This window comes from Hippoglossus hippoglossus, chromosome 10 (assembly GCF_009819705.1).
Source record: "Hippoglossus hippoglossus isolate fHipHip1 chromosome 10, fHipHip1.pri, whole genome shotgun sequence".
Classification (NCBI taxonomy): domain Eukaryota; kingdom Metazoa; phylum Chordata; class Actinopteri; order Pleuronectiformes; family Pleuronectidae; genus Hippoglossus; species Hippoglossus hippoglossus.
Window position 1 is genome coordinate 23,839,905 of NC_047160.1, and position 24,401 is coordinate 23,864,305.

The 24,401-nt window shown below is 43.1% G+C and overlaps 2 protein-coding genes across 2 annotated transcripts; both read left to right on the forward strand.

The window, feature by feature from the left end:
• Positions 1-9,254: 9,254 nt before the first annotated feature.
• On the forward strand, positions 9,255-11,388 carry LOC117769239 (cathepsin Z-like). The gene is made up of 6 exons (XM_034598027.1): positions 9,255-9,411; positions 9,786-9,949; positions 10,415-10,594; positions 10,672-10,822; positions 10,923-11,085; positions 11,213-11,388. Exons 1-6 carry the CDS (start codon positions 9,290-9,292, stop codon positions 11,333-11,335), a joined length of 903 nt encoding a protein of 300 aa, XP_034453918.1. The 5' UTR covers positions 9,255-9,289; the 3' UTR covers positions 11,336-11,388.
• Positions 11,389-16,960: 5,572 nt separating this feature from the next.
• nanos1 (nanos homolog 1) lies at positions 16,961-19,665 on the forward strand. Its single transcript, XM_034598524.1, has one exon. It carries the CDS (start codon positions 17,001-17,003, stop codon positions 17,937-17,939), a length of 939 nt encoding a protein of 312 aa, XP_034454415.1. The 5' UTR covers positions 16,961-17,000; the 3' UTR covers positions 17,940-19,665.
• The last annotated feature ends 4,736 nt before the right edge of the window (positions 19,666-24,401 follow it).

Here is a 24,401-nt window from a genome sequence, read left to right on the forward strand (position 1 = left end):
TGCTTTTTTGAGAACACACTTTTTCTTTTTCTTTAGTTCACGTCACACAGCCTGGAGGAAACTGGGTCATTTTAATCATTTGAATCTCATAAAGTAACCAGGCCAGCGATCTATACCAGGTACATGTAGGTCAGAGTCCACCTCGGCTCCCTCGTGGCTCCTGACCGCAGCCTTCCCTCGGCTGTCACTCGTGATTAATCTGCTAATGACCACATGCAAATTTTCCAAATAGCCCTCCTCGCTGTGACTGTACAACTAATGGGTGTCAGCGGAGACTGTTTAGCCACGACATGCATATGTATGAGCTTGTATATTTAGCAGCCCAGTTGCTTTTGATCACCGTGGAGAGAGTGAGGGGCTGAGATGAATGGTTGTCCAGAGCCGAGGCACATTAGCTGCTGACCACCTGTCTTTCACTCCCAGCAGGAATAACAGATGCACCAGACACACACTGTTAAAACTGCAACTGGTATTCTTAGGCATAACTAACAATATTACCACCTTCGTACTAAAAGCTGAGCAAATTCCACCTGGAGCAGATACAGCGACACACTCCTGTCTATTTGAAAAAGGAGAACAACACAACAGCAATGTGACGATAACAAAGCATCACTATTCAATGATTTCTAGGTAAAATAAGAAGAGCTTGACACATGTAGGTCATTTAGAAAGTTGTATTACATTCAGGTGAGTGGGTTCCAGACCAGTGAATCATGCTCATTGACTCAGTGGCTAACTTGGTTTACTGAGTCACTTAATACTACTGAGTGATTAATAACATTTGTTTCACTTGTGATTTTCCTGCTTTGACAAGTCAACATGTTAGAGCTAAAAAGGTAAATTTCCCACAGTATATCCAATTAATTATATTTGAATGATTGCGGCTCTTTCTGAGTACAAAGTACACTCTAGTTGGAAATTCTAGTAGATTTTAAAATGTCTAAAACTTCTTGACCAAATCAACCAAACTTGCTGACAATATAGAACAAATCATTGTGGAAGAATAATCTTTTTCATAGTGTGAGTAGAGTATTCAGTTCAGTATTTGCAAGTACTTCATTCAGAATCATCAAACTTCACTTTATTCACATGATTCATTCTAGATGTTAGTTTTCTGTGGATTTTGCAGTGAAAGTTTCAATAATCCACCGTAAAGGAGGAAAACAATGTTCAACTTATACATTTAAACTTAAAATTCAGCACACACCCTCCATGCATCCCTGCACGCCTCTCAAGTGTCTCTATAGGGACACTGGGACACATGTGGTGCTGCTGTGAGCCCGGTCGAGTATTTAGTAGATATGAAAAAAAATCTTTCGATTAGAACTGGGAAATTGCTTCTGTCAAGGCCACTCAACAGGGGGAGATAGCTCCTGCTTGAAGTGGGTCTCAATTTGAAAAAGAGAAGTAATCTAATGTGGCATCTTGATAACATGCATCATGAAAAGGAAAGGAGGGATACGTCCTTGTGTCAGAAGACTCTGGGTTTCATGTCCCTACCGTGTTAAATATGTTTAAAGATTGTCAAACTACACCATCTGTACCTTCATTGATCCTGATCAAAGATCACATGCTCGCCACCGCTGTAACGAGGGAAAAATCTGATGTACAAACTAAAATCAAAGCTTGCTCAGCTGCACCATTTTGGGATAAAAACTCATTATCACAGTGCAGCGGATGTAGCCTGCTCATTCGTCAATTAGGCTCTTTAAATGTTTAATAAGCGCAATCAATGCACCGAATGGAATCTGCCACATGGGGCTTCAAGGAACTGTAACTTACTCTGTGGGTTACCTTTACCTTGTGTAGAAAGGAAAAGTCCTTTGTAAAGAACTCAGGCATTCCTTTTGTAACCATTTTAAGGGCCAGTGCCTCCTGGTCAAGAGGTGGTCGCTGAATGGACTAATTCTGCAGGATTAGTCCTCTGTGGTGGTGATCTCGCCAGCCAAACAAATCTGACCTTATGGTGCAGAATATGTGCATGCACAACTATACACTGACTCCATAGGAGGGGGCAGTTCAGTCAGGGGATTAGTGGGAATTAGCCGGTGAGGCATACCCTACCGTTTTCAGATTGTCTTCTCTGACTTTGAAAGACTTGTTTAACAAAAATCACATCACAGAAAGAGGTGGGGGTGGGGGTGGGGGGTGGTGATGGGGGTTGGGGGACTGCCGGCACAACTCGTAAAATACCAAATGAAAAAAGGAAACTCAGTGGAAGGTATAAGCCTATAGACAGGAGAGCTAAGCAAACTCATAACATCCACAGTTTGTGCTCCAGGGATGTGTTTTCAGCCTCCAAGGGCCAAAGAGAGAGAGAGAGGGCCGGGAGATAAAAGCCCAGAGAGGTGGACATGCTAGAGCTGCAATACACAAAACCCGGGCTCCGTGTGTGTCAGGTGACCCTTTGTTCCCAGCCCGGGCTCAGTTCTGCAGCACTGCACAGCCAAATAAACAGTAAATGTTCCAGAGGATGGCCTGCCCCACGAGCTTAAGTAGCATCTGACAGACGATACTCAAAGCAAGATAATGTGGCTGCGGTGTAGAAGAACACAGCTTTCCTGCTCAGTGACTAACACAACACGATGGTCATTCATCTCATGTCCAGGTTTTTAAAAGCCTTTACTGGCTCTTCTTATCACCCAGATGCTGGTAGACGTTTCTCTGGAAGAAATCCTCTACAGAATAACAGAAGTGGGGCCTTTTTGTGATGCATTATACACTTTTTGCAGGAACTTAAAAAGTAGCACTTTCTTCAGATGATGCAGTGGGTCAATGAGACCAGATTGATTTTGACATCACCACCTGGTGCATGAGCATACTTTGTATTTTTCCTCTTCTGCCGAGTTCTATAGAACTGAACAGCGCACATACTGTGATTTCCCAGAGCAGTGTGCGAGGCGGAGGGGCAAAAAAAAAGTGTTTGAACATAAACAGACCAATCAACCAATCAATAAACACAGTCAGCCCCCGAGCTGCTGCTGAGCGACGAATAAACAGAACAACAGCGAGGGAGAGAGCAGGAACAGAAAAGAGCGGCGCTGACTGTATCTCAAACATCGTTAAGAGCAAATCCACAGGAAGACGTCAGCGCGCTGCTCCGACTGTTTGATGGATAAGTTCTCTCAGGGAAGTGCAGAGAAGAAACAACACAGCAACAGCGTGAAGATATGTCAAGAATTATTACGTCAATAGGGAAATGTAATGTCACATATCACAGGCTCATTCACAGTACAAAGGCTAAACTGTTAAAGTTAGTGGAACCATTTAAGGAAATAAAAACTAAAGCCGGCAATAAACGCAAATAAACCCATCTGCAGTCCTGTGTGTAGCTTAAATGCTGTGTGTGCATGTGTGTGTGTGGTACCTCATGTCTTCACCCTCTCATGTCTTCACTTTGTCCAAACTTGGTCCCACGCTTGGAGGAAACGTCCACATTCAGTCCTCCAATGATGAAGAGGAGTAAAACAGTCCTCCTCGGTCCTAATGGTCATGAAGAAGAACACTGGTGGGTCTCCCTCTGAGCCACAGGTTCCTGGTCACACGGTGCGATCATACACCGTTAGCACCACACTAGCAGCGATGCTAACCGACAGCTACCCAAAATGAGTGAGGCTACTTTATTGACGTGAATATCATCATCTGGTTCACTTTGCTAGTTGTTAGCTGTTGTTAGCATGAACACAAACACTGCTGCACCCCCCCAGGTGCAGCAGGTGAGACACTCTCCCGCCCTCTCTCTCTCAGCCCCGCCCCTTGACCAATCATATCGTTAGAAATGGATGGACTCTCTGAAAGGACCAATCAGATAAATGAATCACATACAAGTCTGCCTCACTTCCTGTTGAGGGAGGTGCCTTCAACCAAATTAACGAACGGTCACGTTCTTAAAGAAACAGATTTTACAGTGTCACATTTTTTAGTGTAGAAATGAAGGATTTCTACTGATGCGTAAACCTTAACTCTAGGACCCTAATACCATATGTATATCTTAACTCTAGAGCATTTATACTTTATATATCTTACCTCTAGGGCTTTTATACTGTGAATATTTTATCTCTGGGGTTTTTATGCTATATAAATCTTAACTCTGGCCCTTTTACGCTATTACTACTACAACTATTTAACTGGTACTTCCTCGGGCTATGTGCCACTGTTCCACCAAGTTTCAATAAAGCCAGTTGAGTAGTTGTGTAATCCTGCTAAATGACGGACAAAGAGGTAAAAAGTACATTTAAATAAAAATTACAAACTATGATGGAAAATGTCTCCACTGGCAAGAAGTAGAAAACAAATAAAGCTTTTATCAAATTTGATAAAAAACTAAACTAACTAACTAACGAGTGATGTATTTCTAAAATGAATCCATGAGCTCGAGGTCAGTTGTATTTGGTTCACACTTCTTTATAACTTGCTTGACATGTTACTGTATTTCTTACATTAACCGCTGATGTTTCACAGAATGGATGTATATATAATGTAATATCAGGGTCCTCAGTCTTCCTATCTGCTTATCCTCTCTTTATCCCCCTCACATCTCAGCCTCCACAGGGGCCGTCAACATTATCGGCTTTATGACATGACTGGTAAAGATCAGTGGGATTCCTTTTGAGTCCCCATTCCTCAGGTTTAAGTCCTCTGACCATAGTCCAACGCGCTATTAAAAACCATTTATGACTGAAATGTACTTAACAAGTCTGTCATCGCTGCGGCTTTGTTATCGTCAGTTGAGCCAATAGAATGTGAAGTGGCTCACCGGGTGACGAAACCCCCGACGGTGAACTTTGAGGCCTGGGGGATTTGGTGGTGGTGGACAGGTGGTTTCACTGGCGAGGCAGGAGCTCGGTACGGAGCCTTTGAAAACTCCTCGACTGGAAAATGCGGTCGCTTTTGAGGAGACAAGAGATCAGCACAACAAACGACGACAGAGCCACTGGACATAGTGCAGGTTCTTAAAATCTCACTTTTTCAAGAACAAGTGGTGAAATATTGCGCAACATATAATAAAATCAATGGCCCTGTTTCTAAAGGAGTTAGAGGATATTTTCCAGTTTAAAGATACTGGGAGATACACTGGATGACACAGCTTACCCTGTGATCACAGACGTTTAATCAAGATGGATGACGTGTCTCTACTTCGCAGGGATGTAATGGAATGAAGCCAAAATATTTCAGACATCATATGGAGGCAAAGTCTCTGCAGTAGTACTCGTGGTATGGATCTTTGGTCCTGCCGATACACAAGCACAACTAAAAATCTAACCAAAAATCAACCATCAAAATATAATACTTAATAATAATAATAATAATCATCTTTCCAACTAACTTACCTTCATGTCTGTTGTTTTTTGTTCTTTACTGCAGCAATGTGACAATAAATAAATGTGAAGCTGATTTACATTTAAATCCCGTTTATATGTGGGAGCTGAAGTTCATTCTTGACCTTGGATGCAACTGTTGACAAAACAAAGCCCCTTTAATAACTGTTGGAGCTTCACATTATATCACGTGATCTTAGAGTTGAGATGGAGTTGTCATGTATTTGTAGATGTTAATATTTCTACCTTTGGTCTGAATATATTATGGTGCCGCTAAAGAGGAAATGATTAACATAATCTACATTCTCCAAGAACATGAGAACGGCTGTAGAATCGATGTATGAATGCTAATATATGATGATAAATGGAATAAATAAAAGGAAACTGTCTGACTGTCTGTCTGGCTTCTTGTCAGCCGCTCATCGGATCGACTCCTCAGGTGAATCTCTGAGGACGATGATGCAACCTCATCCATGGACGTCTGGTGTAAGGTTAAAACTTGAGATTTGTATATGTGTATCATTATGAGAAAAATAAGCTGTTACCACAACAGTAAATAGAGATTTTTCTGGCTTTAAATCTGACCCTGAACAATGAGCTGCGTTCGTTTCTCTGCTCCGTCAATACTGTACTCTATAAAGTATCAGGAAAAACCTCGGGCTGCCTGTAGAAAGCTGCCTTCGGCTTTTCCTCTGAGTGAACCGTCCAGTTATTTGACGTCCACTCCTTCCTGACAGTTGACAGGTGAGTGGAGAACATGTGGGGGTGAGGGATCTTCCTGAGGAAATGCCAGAAGAAACTCAACTGCCCTCCAAGTTTCACACGGATCAGCGAACACGGATATTATCCACTCCGCATGCACGCACAGAAATACTTACCAACTATTAAGTGTTCACATGCACACACACACGCACACACAACACGCTCACTTATACACAAATCAATCACCTGGCTTGCGAGCTCGCTAATGATGTTGTTGACGTTAATGAGGAAGGGGACACGCTCATGAAGGCAGCTAACGATGCTAATCATGGAGATATCACACTGATGCCCCTGTAACAAGCCATCATGTCAGGGACTGAGTCATTGATTAACTAGGATCTGATGTGGTTTTTATGTGCGCGCATGTGGAGCACTGTTTCATTTAAGTACAAGAAACAGCAGAATTAAAAGAAAAATACCATCTGCAGCATGTGGAGGGTCTCCGAGGTTATTTACACCCTGAAGAGCGTGTGCGGAAAACACACCAATTATGAAAAGGATGTAGTTAAGACTTATCGCATACCCTTTTAGCTAAATTTAAGAAATATTTCTATCACATCCTGTCAGATAAAACCTTACAAACAAGTATGGTGGTGTTCTTTAGGCCACACATCCACACTTTACCCATATTGCTTATCATTTGAGGGTCACGGGGAAAGCTGGAGCCAATCAGCTGACACTAGCGAGAGGCTGGGTACACACTATACATTCAGTCAACACACAGAGACAAACAACCATTCACACTTATGGAGAATCTAGAGATAAGTCTGCATGTGTTTGGACTGTGGGAGGAAGCTGGAGAAAACCCATGCAGATCTTGGTCAAGCCGGGATTTGAACCTTCTTGCTGTGACGCGATGGTCTAACCACTGCAACACCATGCCACCTATAGGCCAAACATTCATTCATTTTCCTGCTCTGAGAAATCTATGACTCTCATATCTATCTACGTGGTCAGGAAACAGTTAGCTTCAAACTCTTCTACACTAAAATTAGAATACGGTATCTGTTAATGTTTGTAAACCTGCTAAAACAATGACATCAGAAGAGTTTGCCTTTGTTTTTATTTCTCAGTGAGTCATGTTCCACGTAATGAACGAGCTCTCTCACCCAGCTGTCTTCCCAGTGTTGCATCTTGTACGATATGAAGAAGAGAATCACATTGGATCAAACGTTCATTTTATGGCTATTTCTGACGCAGAAGCCCGGACATTCGATCTGTTTCTTAACATTCAACTTGAGAAGGTGCGGCTTTAGCGCCTTGTCAAAATAAAGTAGAATCAAATAGCAGGCGGACATCGTGTTTCCATCGCTGCAGATCAGAGCTGGAGCCGATAAAAACCTGCAGAGTCATTTCACCCAGGAGAGAATGCCGTTTGAATTCATTCCTTTTGCAGACAAAAGCCAGATGTTAGTGGGTGTTAGTGGTTTTACCAGTGGAAAGAGGGGTTTAGTTTACCATAATGTTCCTGAGCTGGGGAAAACACTTCGCCCTACATCCCCCAAAATGTTGGATTATTCTCTCAACGAAACATCTTCACTTGAAATTCACAACATGAATTGATACGTCTGAGGACAGAGAGTCTGGTTGTTGAGAATCTGATTTCAAAACCATGGGCAATAATCTGCTGCTAACAGCCTCCAGTCTCCTGGTTTTTCGGCTTCCCGCAGGATTTTTGATCCTTGCTGCAGGGATTTGCTCCCGTTCAGCCTCAAGAGCATTAGTGAGATCCAACACCGGTGATGTTCGGTGATAAGGTCCGGCTCACACCCGGTGTTCCACTTCATCCCCGAGGTGTTTGATGGGGTTGAGGTCGGGGCTCGCTCCCATTTCTTCCACACCGAACTGGGAAAGTAATTTCTATATTTGACCTGGGTTTGCACTTGAAGGTCTTGTCATGTCGAACGGGTCTGAGCATGTACAGTGCGTCAAACCTACTTTAGACCATGTTGTGTGTAGCATCATCACGTCGATTAAAATCTGATTTGATGATGATATGAACAAATAAATAAAACAAACACTCATTGATGTGTGAGAAGGAAAGAAAAAAAAAAACGTTAATTGGAGAGGAGTCAAACTTATTTGCATTTGAGCCTTTGGTTTCCAGCTCACTGGAACTAATATCATTTACCGTCCTCCAGCTGATTGCAAATCTGGGATCTGGTTTCCTTTCTATATCTAAATATTAATAGTCTCCATTACAGGAAAATTACTTTCATCTCCGACTCACATGGACGGATTAGATTTTAATCAGCGCATTAAATATGACTTTCTATTCCTGCAGATGGGAGAGGATGGCGGGCGGGCAGTCAATTACCATCATGCTCTGTTTGCTGTCTCGCAGTGATAAAGTCTTTGTTGTCACACGGAGGCTGTGAGAGCATAAACAAAAAGACAAAGTGACGTGTGGGGATGAGGCGACATACTGATGAGCTTCTGTCAGGGATCAACGCATCAAGATCCCTCTGAAACTAAAAGCTTTTAAAAAGATTGAAAGCCTAAACGTTTTGTTTCAATCCTCAATAACAGCTGCTTCAAAACATCCGGATTCTCACAATGACATTAAATTGGAGTCAATTTGTTGTATTTTTTTGCTGCCATTGTTTTCATGGTGAGGAAATGAAACCACTTTCTTTTCTTCTTTTCACTTAATTTCACTTCACGTCATTTTATTATTCTTTCAGCAGACACTTGCATCATGTCGACCATTGACAATACAAGAAAATACAGAATATGTCTGGGTGATACGGCAAAAGATTATATGAAGATAAACATTTTAATTTCAATAATTGTCTGTATAAATGTCACATTATTAATATTTAGTGAAGGTTATGGTTTTAATCTCTTCTTTATTGGCAGAGAATGACAAACTCAATAATGTAATACCCTTCACTGTACTTGCACTTGATTATATTGTGATAATTATTGAAACCCATAATAATCTATCTTCTGCAGTATTATTGTATGTACATATTACATTATATTCTCATTTCTATTCATTTTGTATTATTCCAGCAGATTTCGAAGGTAAAGATGGATGTCATCCTTCCAAGTGTGATTTTGATTTCCCACAATGCACCTGTGAGCGACGTCCAGGTGAGATCAATGAAGCCTGATGTGCTCCTCCTCTGCTGGTGGTGCTGGGGGGGGGTATTTAAACCAGGACTGAAGTGATTTGTGGTTACTGGTTTGGTGCCCTGAGTTTCAACATGGCTCAGTTCGTCCTTTTTATTTGCGTGCTCACGACACTTGCTGTTTCAGGACGACACTTTTCTAGTGAGAGGCCTAGTTGTTATTTGCCGGTGCCCAGGGAACCCAGCTATGGAGTGAGGTGAGTTGACTGGGAAGCTCAACCTTGCATAATTTACTTTTATTCAGTTTGCATCTTGTTTTCCCTGTAGACCTGCTCACTGTGATTTCATGTCATTAACAGCTTTCCTTTTAATGCTCCTCATTCACAAGTTAGCTGGGATTAAGTTTAGACTTGGCTGAAACGCACACACTTGACCAAAAATTCCTCAACTGCTACTTATTTGTGACGAGACGTGTCAGAGCTCTGTGCTGTGAGCTTTCTGTTTCTGCCTCACCATAGTAACCTTCCTGAGGCGTGTGCATGTAGAAACTGACAGGGTGTCAGTGGGAAGCTGCTGCCCTTCAATCTCCATGTTCATAAAAAAAACAAACAACAAATCCTGTCTCTCCCAGAACTGCAGTTCGTCCTCATGAACTCCTGAACCTGGCTGTGATGCCGAAGTCCTGGGACTGGAGGAATGTAAATGGCGTCAACTACGTTAGTACGACTCGCAACCAGCACATCCCTCAGTACTGTGGCTCCTGCTGGGCCCACGGAAGCACCAGTGCAATGGCCGGTAAGTTTTATTTTACTTGCCCACTTAAAGAGATCTAACATCCTGCCGTCACCCGACTAAATGGAGCTGGAATTCAATTAGTTTGACGCCATTTAAATTGATCTGCAACGTCTCTATCTAGAAGCTAAAATATGTTAACAAGGGGGTTTTCAAGATTTTGTTCTGCTAAGCCAGAGGTGTAAACTATCAGGACTACTTTCTGGAAAAGACATCGGCAATCATCTTTTTAAAGAGTGCAACCTTGAAAGTTTACTAGAGTTTTTACTCTAACCAGCTCATTATCTGAACTTGCAGCTCACCCATTTGCACTGAGGTATTGCTGGGAGGGAGCTGTCTGACAATGTCTCATAAAATGTCAATTAGATCTTGTACCAACTGAACAGATGGGATTTCCAGTGATATTAAATCACTCGCGCAAAAACGAATATTTCATTCGTGTGGAACTTTACTCTGCCGTGTGTGTAGATCGCATTAACATCAAGCGCAGAGGAGTGTGGCCATCTGCCTATCTGTCCGTCCAGCATGTGGTCGACTGTGCCGACTCTGGCACCTGTCATGGAGGGGACCATGGCGGCGTGTGGGAGTACGCCCACAAACACGGCATCCCCGACGAGACCTGCAACAACTACCAGGCCATTGACCAGAGTAAAGAACCCAAACTGATTTGTTTCATGATGCATTGGTGCATTAGATGAGCTTTTAATTAAGTTTCTCTCTCTCAGAATGCAAACGATTCAATGAGTGTGGCACTTGCACGACCTTTGGAAAGTGCAACACTGTGCAGAATTACACTCTGTGGAAGGTGGGAGACTTTGGTGCCATTAGAGGACGGGACAAGATGATGGCAGAAATCTACACTGGAGGACCAATCAGGTTTTTAAAGCTTTTATTTTGAAATGTTGAGTTTCAATTTCCCTAAAGTGAGTCAAGGTTTCACCTGACAACATTTTAACTGGGTGCTTCATCCCTCCAGCTGTGGAATCATGGCCACAGAGAAACTGGATGTCTACAGCGGCGGTCTGTACTCTGAGTACGAGGAGTCTCCTGACATCAACCACATCGTGACCGTGGCGGGCTGGGGAGTAGAAAATGGAACCGAATACTGGATTGTGCGCAACTCCTGGGGAGAGCCATGGGTGAGTCATGACAGTGTCTTGAGTTTTGCGTGGTTCACTAGCTTTTTATACAAACTGGCTGCTGGACTGAAATATAGTTGGTGCTTTTTGATTTATAATCTACGTGACCCTGCCTTTTTTCTCCCAGGGTGAGAAGGGCTGGCTCAGGATTGTGACAAGCGCCTACAAAGGAGGAAGTGGAAGCCGGCATAATCTTGCTTTGGAGGAAGACTGCATGTACGGAGATATGATTGTACCCTCGGCTTATTAATGGTTGTCAAGCACATGTATCTAAATAAACTATAAAACTGAATTTAAGATCTGTGGTATCGTGATTGTACATTTTTGTCCTCTTGCATTAAGACTTTATGATCAAAGATTCGTACTGACTCTTATCAAAGGTCAAATAGAAGCTAGTGATGACACTTCTAACAAGATTTCCCCCACAACAATCAAACTTATGAATATGCAGCTCTTTTCAAGATTTTGTGGCCTTCTGGCTCCAGACCAATCACATTTGAGCAGACTTTGGTTGCCTGCAAGTAAATGCACAGCAAATGGAAGACTGACTTTTGGCCTGTCTACACTGGAAGTCCCAAAATATTGCCCCTGAAAATGATGGGTTCAGGGATGCAACTACTGTTCTATGCACAAAGACAATTCAGCAGCTGCTCTTTCCAATGGAAAAATAAATATATCTAGTAGAAACTTTCGCTTTGCACAGTGATTCAACTCTTTTCCTGCAGGAAGCTCTTTAAATGTGGCTTTACTTGGGTGTGGATTTGGTTAAAAGTCAATTTGTAAATGGTGAAATGTTTAAAAGCAACATTTGTCAGTGGATGACACGGCCACTCTTGTCTCTGAGACGTCAGGTCGCAGGATGACTGAACCGAGCCGCTTGCTTTGAAAAGCCGAACGACATTTGTTTGTTCTACATCTCTGAGCTTGATAAACAGACCTCCTTTTATTGACTGACATGCTTTATTACCTCCAGTCCTGTCATGCCTCTGCACTAACGTTCAGTTTAATCGCCAGTTATCTACAGTGGCACACGCCGCGGCACAATGGCATCCTCCGAGTTTATATGCAATTATGAGGAGCCCATTTTCTTGCCGTTCGGCTGGGGAACAAAAGAAAACACAGCGCTCGGATATTTGGTTCACGGGACGTAACAATAATAAAAATGAATAAACAAGCTGTGGTGCTTCGCTGCTGATATGGAAATGCTTCCCATTAATGGCAGTTTCGAATCTCTGGGGGGAACAAAGGATAATCAAACCTCATGCAGCACTGTTAGCTTCCAGCCCCCAAACCAAAGCAAAACCTTAAGCCTATAAAGCTGTGGCGTGTCCGAGTGGAGGCCCACTGCAAAAACAAATATTAAACATAATTTGGCTCACTCAATATTATGCGATCAAGCACCCCCCCACCCTCGAGCAATCTTTCACGTGAAATTAAATTTGTGCTCTGATTAAATTTCCTGCATGTTTCCTCATTTGCATAATCACCAACGCAGCTCTAATGGCTGTGAATGGAAACACATGGAAATCTGAGGGTCTGGGGCTCAGGAAGAAGAAAAATGCAAGTTGCAACTGCACATGAGCCGTTTTCATACCGAGTGATTCAGCATTCATCTTCATTAGAGCAATTGATATGGCAAAAATGGATTTTTCAGCAATTCCTGCAAACCCATTATGCATTGTTTCAGTGATCAATACGTTGTTCTGAAAACATGAGGATTGAGGGAAGGGGGGGGGGGGGGGGTGCGGCGGTTGTTGTATGAAAAGAGTTTTACTGATTACCGAGGCCCTTTGGTGCTGCCAAGGCCTGGATTACCATTTTAAATAGAACATCCACTTCTAAATTATCATTAAGCAAGGCATTCTGATGATGATAATAAGAATGAAAGTTATTTCTAATCATGTATCCATGGCAGCTGCCCCGTAGCAGCAGAGGAGGAATATGCAGAAAGCTTCCCTGAGTGTGGGCTTTGTGTAATCCTTCCCCTCGCATTCACTCTCCCAAGGCCACTGCTGAAACTTGCCTCCCCAATACAAGCAGCAGAGAACAAAGAATAACCAGACAGCCACAGAGCACATTCTGGTATTTCACAGAAAAAAGAAAAAAAAACGCTGTTCCCTGATTCCGCCTGTGAGGCTGCGAGACATCGAATCTGATGTTAAAGATTAAAAACACGCCCAAAATGATACATGTAAATTATTGCTGGCGGTATACGAGCAGATGCGATAACAGATTTCTTTTCTTCGTGCGTTCCGCGATACCATCAATCATTCATTTATTGTGTCAAATATGAATAGAGCAGGCTTTTCAGCCCCGAGTCTGACGAGTCTCGCTGTGTTTGTGCAGAACACAGGGACTGGAGCACAGTGCAGAGTGGGGTGATCCCAATGCAGGAAGCGTCAGAGGAAAATTAGCTTTGCACGAGGTGGTATAAATCACACATTATCACAACCCTAACCTCAGCACGAGGCTCGTCCGACCTGCTTTGCATTGCATAAAACATTCAAAGCACAAACAGCAGAAATTAGACGTCAATACGTGTCATATATTGCTAATGAGCCCGTGCAGGAAACACATCTGATCATTAAAAATAAAGTATCTTCCTCAGTCAGCCGAAACTTTTTCACGATGATCTGTGATTCTCCCCCGTCAAGCGAAAAAAGAAAAAACACTTACACAACAATCACTTAGTCAGTGTGATCCCTAAATCGATTTACAGCCATCACCCCCCCCCCCCCCCCCCCCCCCCTGCTGATGTTATGCATCATGCCACTGCTAATCTCACTTCCTCGTCCAATATACTCATGCATCCTCAAGGCGGCTGCAGAATTAGCTTTGGTTAATGGACGAGTATTAATCCCTCTTAGTCACAACAAAATTAAGGAATAATGTGGCCATGAATATTTCAGCTACACTGCAGCAACACAGGAGTCTGCTCGCACAATCTGCGCGGGCTTGCAAAAAAATAATTGGCGATTACATATATTATTAATGCTTCATCATAAAATTCATATTTTGCAGCGGCTGAACAGGGGCAAGTCAATACTACTTCAAACTAACTTGCTGAACAGACAGAACGGAGAGAGACGGCCTCTGCAACATCAGAGGTCGCAGAACCGTGCTTTTGTTTCTGCTTGTATCACCGCGTCTCCGAAAGGTGCTGCATTCTTATTAGATCCCTTAAAAATAGATGCAAGCCTTCCAAGTCAGTGAGTTTGCGCAGCCTCCCCCTGGAAGTTTTAATTAGAACACCAGTCACTCGTGTTATCGTTGTTTCAAGAGGGCCGCTTCCACATTCCTGAGCCGCCTACTTCATCACAGGATCAGAGGCCCGCGGAGAGCGGACTGTTTGGGACAGCTGCTTCGTACGCTCCCTCTGGATTTCACCTCAAGAAGTCAACATGGATGGATGGACGGGCGGATTATGACTATCGCTGATGGAGAGGCAGCGTGCTGTAATTTGACAGGATTATTACTGAGATATGTTGTGAAATTTATAGACGCCTAACAGGTACTTCATAATGAAAACAAATGGTGCAAGACGTTCTAGGATCAGCAGATTATCTGTGCACATGCAATGAGGTTTCCAGACGTGTGCACAGGACACAATGGAAACAGACATGAGAAAGGCTTGTAGGGACTGAAAAACAACTTCTCACAGGATGTAGATCTATGGCGGCTGAAGGACTGTGATTGGCTCTTCAATGTTAAAGCTGATGTTTCTGATCAGGAGATGATTGAAGCCACGATTCAGTGTTTTCCTTTTTGAGATATTTGGGCATCTTTGGCTTTGTTGACAGGACAGTGCAACCAAACTGAACCTGTGTCAGTGCAGGAGGAGTCGAGCCTCCGTGTTTTCAAGTAAAACTACAGCAGTACACTATGTATTTTAATGTTATCATTTAGGCTACATCCACTACTATGTTTTGAAAAGCCTTAAACTGAGGGATTTGGAAACGCTGCAGGCCCTGTTTTGGTTTGAAAACTCGACAGCTGTGTTATAGTCTGGAAGAGCAAACACTGAGATGAGAAAAAAAAAAAGGTGCTGTCATCTATGTTCGCTTCCCGGTTCTGGTCAGTCACGACTTGACTACCGGCGGTGACTGCAAAACAAACCACTTACTGCCAGTAACATTTCCACCACATCATAGGTCCAAGACTCGAGAGTGTCCGCACACCAGGGACACACCCACACAACAATGGGGTGTGGACATTCTCGTCCTTTCCCAAGAAAATGAATCCCTCATCTCAGTCTTCACCATTGTTTAGATTTGTCCGTAGTGAATCCTGCCACCAGCTGCAGAGAAGACAATCTGATCCCTGTTTACACCGTACAGCGTTAGTGAAGGGTCACGTGATCCGTGTTTTCAGGCCTGTTTGAATGAAATGAGGATTATTACAGAAGTGGAGCTCGTGTGGACGGAGATTGTTGTGTTGTGTGACTGCAGCTTTACAAATCAAACAGTCTGACATCTGAGACACTGGCAGCAGCCTTCTCTGACTTTCTGGTCATATTTTTCTCCAGTTCTGATACAGCCAGACAAAATGCAGGAGAGATACGAGCAGAGGTAATTTAATAAACATAGTGATTTGTCAACAACAAATATTTGTTTCTACACACACGTTTTAATGGTTTAGCTCAGGATTCATAACAGATTCCTGATCAGACCTTGATCCAGATGTATTTTAATGGAATTAAAAACCTTTAATATTGTGTACTTGAAACCTCAAAAACAGGAATCCATTAGATCGGGATGTTTATATATTTTGTGTTAGGAGTTGAAATCCTGTCTCTGGCATTGGGATCAGACGTATAATCACAGATTCTATGCTGATCCTGAAATGAGTTTGAATCTCTGACTCAGTTTTTGTCGTGTGCTCCTCTCTCTGATCCTCCTAACGACATCTGAGGATCCCATCACGGTTGACTTTTGTCCTCCAGCCAGTGGACATCATCATTACTGTAGGTTTTGTTTGTGTCCCCTCGTTCACTGAGGGGGGGATGAGAGAAATGAACTGAGCTGTCACTGCACTATGCTGCCCCCTGTTGAAACCCTCCTCTGCATGTTTACACCGTGATGAGGGCACCGTTATGGATGGATGGGATGTTTTGTCTGGTGTTTTAGGAGATTATTTTCACAGCAGGGCACAAAATAACATAAGTACATGAATTCAAGACACACTGAGATGCTTTAAAATGTTTGTTTACTAACAATTGATTCTAGATAGGTTATACAATGTGCACAGATTTTATTGTCCACAAAATAAATCTAATATTGTGATGGTAAATGCGTATTTCTAAGAGTTCTTGTGATTGAAATGTTCCTGTATCAAACCTATTTATACTGGTGTGTGTATGTGTTGTGATAAAGAACAAAAGCATAGATAATGAACCAGCATCTAACTTGTTTATCTGAACCTGATTAGTAATGGAGCCATAAATCTCTTGTGCACGAGGAAACATGGAAACGTGAGGGTTTGTTTGTGACTGTTATCGATTCAGTTCCAACGTAATGTGATGCATCAGCACAGATTATTTCTCCCAGGACAGTGAGGGGAAGCCTGCTGCATGGAACAAAGGGCCTCTGCTGCTGGCACACAAAGGGTTAATGTGTGTGTGTGTGTGCGCGCGTCGCATTTTGGTGTTGATGTTATTCTCGTACAATGATTAACGATACTGATCCACGAACCATGCGCAAGTGTAGTGTTTTGGCACCGAGGGAGGGACAAAGGACCGAGCTATCCTCCTCCTCTGCCAGATTGGAACCATGGCGCATGGAATTATGTAATTAACCACATCCAGGCTGTTGTGCGCCACGTTCCTTCTCCAAATCATTAACTATTAAAAAAACTTCATAAAAACACCCGAATAGTCCAAAAGGCCGGGACGATGACTGGTGTCCACAGGGAGACAAATGTGTGGTTGTGGAGAAAAAGGCGCCTGCAGCTTTCAACCTGATCACAAACTTGGATTTGAAGGGAGCGCGCCCCGCCCTCCTGCTCCTTATAACCAGAAAGCCTGTTTGCAGAAACGCTCAAACATAAGAGGAACACAGGAGAACGCACCGCTGTACATGAACCTCTCCCGGAGACGCACTCTGGCTACAAAGACTTTACGGATTACACTGGTTTGTTTCCACCTCTCAACGGCAACAAAGCGACCAGAAGCGACCATGGATTTTCTCAACCACAACTACTTGAACGCGCGCAGCCCCTACGACTACACCTTCAATTTCTGGAACGACTATCTCGGCCTGACGACGCTGGTCACGAAGAACAACAAGCTCAGCATGCCCCAGAACCCCAACTCCATCACCGAGTCCCTGAAGGCGACCCTGGGCTTGGACGACTCCCCGCCGTGTCCGTGCGTAATCGCGGGCGGCGTTGGGGACGGCGGGCACCTGGACTGCTGCTGCCCGTCCGGGAGCCCCCCGCCGGCCTCCATCCTGGACCTGAAGGAGCGCTTCTCGATCCTCAGCCCCTTCCAGAGCCAGCTCGGCGTGCAGCTGCCGGAGAGGGACGTGGGCTTCGGGGGCAGCTTCGCCGGGTTCGACCTGTTCGGCGTGGAGAGGAAGATGCGCAAACCCGCGCCCAGGGGCAAGCAGGAGCCCAAAATCTGCGTCTTCTGCCGAAATAACGGAGCGCCAGAGGAGGTGTACGGCTCCCACGTCCTGAAGACCCCGGACGGCCGGGTCGTGTGCCCGATCCTGAGGGCTTATACCTGCCCCCTGTGCAGTGCCAACGGGGACAATGCCCACACGATAAAATACTGTCCACTGTCCAAAGACCAGCCATCCCAGCGACCATTAAAGGGGGGTAGGGCAGTGGGTGGTAAGAGGATGAAAATATTCTAAACAAGACAAGACTATAAAAGTAAATTTAATTGCACTGAACAATTTCCAGATGACTGTTTTTAATTTCGGCTCTAGCCTTTACCCCAGTTTCACAAACATATTGATTTTATCCTTTTATTTCTCTAAGATCTCTTATATTTTTATAGTTCATTTATCCACATAGAATAATTTTATGCTTTATACATTGGATTTTATTTTTTCTTTCTATAGTTTGTAGTCATTTGAGCGTGTGCATATAAATACACCGATGTATCAATAATCACAAAGTGTGAATACATTTTAAAAAAGAAAGTATTTTGGTCATGTAGGGAAACACACTGACATTGGCAAAGGGGATGAATGTCATATTTCTACCAAGTATTTTTGTACGGTGAGCTAAGCTCGCTGCGATTTTTCCTTTCTCGTCTTAGAAAACCAAAGTTACGTTTGCCATTAAAGAAGCTGAAGAATGTGTCATTAGCAGTGAGAGCTTGTGTGCTTGTCTGACCGGGAGCTGTAGAGGAGGTGCAGGAGGAGACTCTCTGGTCCCATCTGCCTGCCCAGAAAAACTCCACAACATATTTTCCAACTTGCTTTTAAAAGTTGACATTCAATCTGTGAGGCAGGGGAGACAAGGAGGGTAAAGACAATGCGGCCTCTGTTTAGGGCTCATATCCTCCGGGGACCATTATAATCAGTTGTTGCAAAGCCAAACCCTCTTTTCCAGTCCTATGTGACGAGGAAGTTTTCTGACTTCACAAGCGGTCAGAGAGGAGAGATAACTACATTTTCTTTATGTTTACATTCGCACACAAGGGGCGAACACACTGGATCTCCTTTCCTTTTTCTTTTTTTTTGATTTGCCCCTGATGTTGTTTTCACTTTAGAGTCTCATGGGCACGTCTGCTCTTCACAATATGAAAATGGAGCGAGTCCCTTTTACCCCCGTCACGCTGAATGTGTGGGGGGTGAGAAAGAACAAATGAATGTCAGTAAACAACAACAACAACAACAACAAAAAAACAAACCTGTTAACCCCATTATTTCCTTTTTTTCCCCCTAAAGAATCCAAAAAAAAGATGCAAAAATGTTGTGAATGTATGATTGAACGTGTCACTTGCAGGACTGCACATTTCTGACAGTTTTGTTTACCAAAGGAATTCAATTGCATTGAAGAGCGAAGAGAGATTTGCTGTATTGTACATAAAGTGATGTTTATTCAGTATTTTAACATTACAAGTGACTTCAGAGGGCGCTACCTCAACAGGATTTTGTACTTACATGTAAAATGTCAACAGCAGTTTATTGATATAGTGCTGCCATTTATAATAAGGGTTTTTTGATAGTATTTTTGATCTTTGTATAACATAATTGTATTTTCATTTTGTTGCATTTTAACATGACGGAAGTGAATTTCCAAGAAGCTATAAGCATTGCTCGCCACAAGGTGATTGTCTGTAAATAATGGTGACACCCTTACTTTGGAAAGTTTTAGTTGTTCGATGTTACAGTCTTGGGAGTGTGCGACCGAGTGGATATTGAAAAAGGCTGACGAAAAAATTTGCCACTTTTAACAGAGGTGTTGTTTTTTTCTCCTTTGGATTAAATGAATAAGAGAAAAAAAAGATAAAACACTGTTGAACTTTGTTATTTATATTTTACCACAATTTTTCCTGTATGCTGCTGTGCAGAATAACAACATATGAATTCACTAGAGAAATAAAAACTTATCAAATATTTGCAGCTACGTGGTCGTGTTCTTGTGTTGAGTCCACATGTAAGAGCCTCTTTTAAACACAGAAGTCGTGCGAGCGTCTCACGTTACAGAGCGACTGAGTGATTTAGTGATTCGCAGATGGACTGATGAAATCTAGCAGGGGAGTCGAGTAAAAACACATTTGCAGCGGTGCCTCTGCTTTCCCTAATTGGCCAAGCTAACTGACGGCCTCCCTGATTAACTAAAACACAGACTGTGTGTGGATCAGCTGTTAAACCCTCCTGCATTAAGAGTAACTTCACAGTCTGTACAAAAAAAACTTTCCCTTTAACCTTTTGGGAGCTTTTGGACAAACTGAGCTGATCTGCTGCTCTTGCATGTTGAGGATTTGTCTCCGAAGGACAAACACAGTGCCACGGTTGTTCCAGCTCTGCCCACACTAGAATATCTTGGCCTCTGCCGCACCATTCAAACAGATCATGTTTGCACTGAATTGGATTGAATGGCCTCCCTGGCCTCTCCGCCTGCCATCTGAGGAACGGCTGCTGCCGACTGGGGCCCAAACACAATCAGGAAGCTTTGCTGCTGCTCCCTGCTTTTCTACAGTTGTGCTTTGGGCGCTCATGCTTATAGCAGACTGCAGCCGGGTAAGAAAACAATGAATAGAGTCACTATGATGAGTCTGTGAAAGGCTTTTCTGTGTGAGGGCCCGTCTCACCAGAGAAAACAACATCAGACGTTCGTAATTGCTGCTGACGCTGCGTATACGGCACAAAAACACATCTAGACGACTGTACATACATTAGCCTGAAGCATCCGGCTGGTGTCATCCACACCTCGGCTGTTCCTCCCTCTCTGCTTCCCCTCCCCCTCCTCCTCCCCCTCCTGTCTTCATGCATCTCTCCAGCTGAGGCTGTGGCATTAAAAATGGATGACTACTAAGTGCAACAGGGATTTATCTCTGCGAGAACAGTGGTGAAAGGGCCTGGCGGGCTAGCATCTCAGGCAAACACAGTCAGCTAACAGGTCTTATTCCCTCTACGCCACAGCTTCCATTAGCCGCTCTGCAGACAGGCCCCATATAATCTAGTTAGCTGCACCATTTATGAGATATGTATCTATCATGATCATATAATATGTCCTACGGTGGCTGGCTGTTTTTTTTTTATCAATACACAATTTGTGCTCACAACAGATCTCTCTGCAGAGTGTGATGGGTCCGTTTCATGTGAAGCAACAAACTCATTACTCAAAAAGTAAAAATGAGTGAGGGAAGAGTTTTAATTCGCCACCGATCTGAGCAGTTATCAACTCTTTCCTCCTCTGGCAGTTGATTAGGATTCAGCCCAATGATCTGCAGCAGTAGTTATAGTCTTTGCTTTGTCCCATGGCTGCACCTTTTTAATAAAGGTTTATATGAATCGTCAATGTTTAGGGTTGCTCTAGCTTAATTTTTCTGTTTTTATTACCACATTCGATCCAGAAATTCCTCCAAAATTGCAGAATTTTGACATTTTTTATCTTGATGCCCTCGCTGTAGCAACACGTGTATTATCAAACCATGATTTGTAATTTCCAGAGCCACCCCACAGTCTTTCTATGTCCCCCCCCCCCGTACTGTAATGACACAGATGCCCTGTGGAGGACAACAGCCCCAAGCTGGGAGTCACTGCAGTAGAAAACAAGATGACTATTTAATTTGTGTTTTTATTTTATTGACCTTTTCTTGACCCCTGGCGTCAAATTGGAGAATCAAAATGTTCACGTTATCAGCCCAGTGAAATGTCGGAGTGATCCATGTACTTTTTATATAGGAAACTATATGTGTATATAAGGAATATTCTCCATCTTTTACTATGTTGTGAAGTACAGGAGACTATACAGGCCATTTTCTAATGAAACTGTCTGTAAGCGGAATAAAACTACGACAAGAAATCTTAGTTCACAAATCACTGCACCTACAATAAAGCTGAACAGACTTAGTCTCTTTTATTCTCCAGGTGGAAGCAAACACCGAGATGACTCTGCTCCAACGACCTAATGGACCATTTACATGGCATCCTTCACTTTCACTGACCCACATGGCATCAGTGTGTATGGCTGATAATACGTTAGAGATGCACTGAGTTCATTCATGGTCTCACCATTTACCAGAAACCATTTGTAATAAGGATGCTCCTGTTGCCTAGCAACACCCGGAGATAAAATTGGACAGCAGCTGAGCATGAAAGTCATTCCACAGAGCGAGGAAAGGACGACGCCGTCTTTACTCCTCACATCAGACAGTTTTTTATAGCTGATTTGGTGCGAGTATGATTTTAAATTGCAAGAAAAGAAATTCCTAAAAAAGGTTTTTGGCCTTTGTTTTGATTTTGTAACTCTTTGCTGCCCCGTGTGGCGACAACAGGTATTACAAAAACATGGATACCTGCTTTGTGTGACTTCTTCCAGTTATTCAAAGCCGCCGGTGTGGAAGGAATCATAATGACGAGTATGGTGTTATTGAACTCTCTGTCAACGTGGCTGCGGCGAGCGGGCTCCTCCATTAACAACTCTGTCCCTGCGAGGGCAGATCGCAGCTTTGATGCTCTAATTGAAATTTCACAAAGGATTTATTTGAAACCAAAACCCGCTGCTGTTTAAGTGAGGCCGACAGGTTATTAAGTTTCCCTCACAGCATGATGAGCTTATTTCTCAGTGGCCGTTTCGCTGGTGCAGATGCACTGTCAGTTGAAATAATCCTCCCAGTCACTCGTGCACATCCCGCGGAGGAATCTGTGCAGCCGGAGGAACATAGAGTCGTGCTAACATTTGCTCAGTGAGTGCTTTAGAGTGTGTTTTCTTAAAAAAGGCTGTTCTGCATTTGGAAACCTCTGCCTGGCTTCACTCTCCGTCGGGCTCGGGGCGTCCTCAGCTCAGCGGGGGGGGACCTGTTTTCTGTTTACATCTCAGAGTTTGGGAATTTATAAATAGTTTCTAGAATCCAGAATTCAATTTCCTCCAGACGCCATCATCAAAACAACGGCGTCGTGTTTGCACAACAGCTTCTTGCAGGCTGTGATGATGAATCCAGCTGAAAGGACGCAACAGGAAATATTCAATTATTGATTATAGTTACTAAAACACATTTATTGATCAGTGAGCACCATTACCTTTAAATTAAGTTATAAAACTTACAGAGATAATCCAACCTTAAAGTCGCAGTTATTCTGTGCTAGAAAACGTCTTTTCTCAGACGACTGTAAAGATTGTGAGATTCTTTCGAGTCATTTTTAGGTTCAAGGTTCAAGGTTTCTTTACTATTGTGCTGCAGGAACCACATATGGACAAACCACATGATGACATAACATTGATCAACAGTACAAATACATCACAGTGGGAGACAGTAATGATTAAAGTACACGATCTGTGCCCACAACAAATATCTGCAGAGCTTAATGGGCAGATTGAGTAATAATGACGCTCAGTGGAGTTCATACCTCTGCTAAGGCCCAACAGCTTAAATCAAGCTGCAGCAAATTTCAAACACATCATTCCTCTAAACACACTGGATTCTTTCATCTAGATCCATGAAATATTCTTCTAGAAACAAAAATGCTAAAGAAGTTTTTCATGGTAATCTGTTGAGTAGTTTTTATGTTACATTGCTTACGAACGTATAAACTAACAGACAGAAGTGGAGAGAGTCTCCTTGGCTGAGTTAATAAAAGTTCTATTTCACATGCACTGTTTTAATAATTGGAAATGAAGATGAGGGAGCAAAACTTGATTTAATTAAAGGGCAGCGTTATCAGTCAGGTGTCGTCTCGGAGCAGTTATCTCCAGGAATGAGGCATCTGGATCCCGTCTGACAGGCGATAAAGACCCTGCTAACGCTCTGCAGCAGCAACTGTTAATCTCTGCAGCCAATGTGACTTAGATGATTCATTAATTTGCGCAGCAGCTCATCGGGGACGCTACATGAAATATCCTCTGGTTAATGTGCTGCGGTGCAAAATTAACTTTTCAGCCTTGGTTTTATTTGCTTGACTTTCCAGTGACATCAGGTATCAACTTTAAAAATGAAAAAAGGATAAAACTTCTCTTCCCTCAAACTATCAACCCTCTGCACTGTTGTCCTGCCGTGTGTCGTTAAACTAAAACAACCCATTTACGCGGCATCCTCGTCTTTATCCTTTTGATAACAATGTTGAAAGGAGGGAATTCATTACAGATCTGGAGAATTTGTTTATTGCTCCCATCATTTCCCAGAATGCACTCGAAACGAGGACGGTCCCGTCGCCTAGCAACTCCTGGGGATAAAAATCGGAAGGCAGCCAAGCATGAAAGTCATTCCTGAGAGTGAAGTAAAGAGGACGTCATCTTCAGCCCTCACTTTATGGCCTATTGGTGATTTGGCGACGCTTATCTGCACAAAGCTGTCAGGAGAAAAAAAGTTAATATTATTCAGAGACTGGTGATAAAGATGTGACTGATCCGGGGACAGTTTGTCTCAGTGTTGGAAAAGAGCGTCCGAGTGTAAGAGACGAGTTGCTGCTGTTATCTGAACCGACCGAACCGAGAGCAAGGTGAGTTCAGCCGGAGTTCAAAGCTTTTCTGCACCGAGCCGTAAACATTTCATCACAGAGTGTGAATAAAGGCAACATCAGCGCCGGAGATGTTCATTACTTATGAATGTGTGTTTACCCAGAAGCTCATTGTTTAACTGTGCAGCCTGATGTTCGTCCAATTGACTGCAAAGCTTTTAAAACTACACGGAAAAAGAA

Excerpts from the sequence above, each read along its gene's own strand:
- LOC117769239 (XM_034598027.1), top strand. The coding sequence starts at position 9,290 with ATGGCTCAGTTCGTCCTTTTTATTTGCGTGCTCACGACACTTGCTGTT. Across the intron at positions 10,823-10,922 it reads TACACTGGAGGACCAATCAG|CTGTGGAATCATGGCCACAG; the intron begins GTTTTTAAAGCT and ends TCATCCCTCCAG. Across the intron at positions 11,086-11,212 it reads ACTCCTGGGGAGAGCCATGG|GGTGAGAAGGGCTGGCTCAG; the intron begins GTGAGTCATGAC and ends TTTTTCTCCCAG.
- nanos1 (XM_034598524.1), top strand. The coding sequence starts at position 17,001 with ATGTGTGGTTGTGGAGAAAAAGGCGCCTGCAGCTTTCAACCTGATCAC.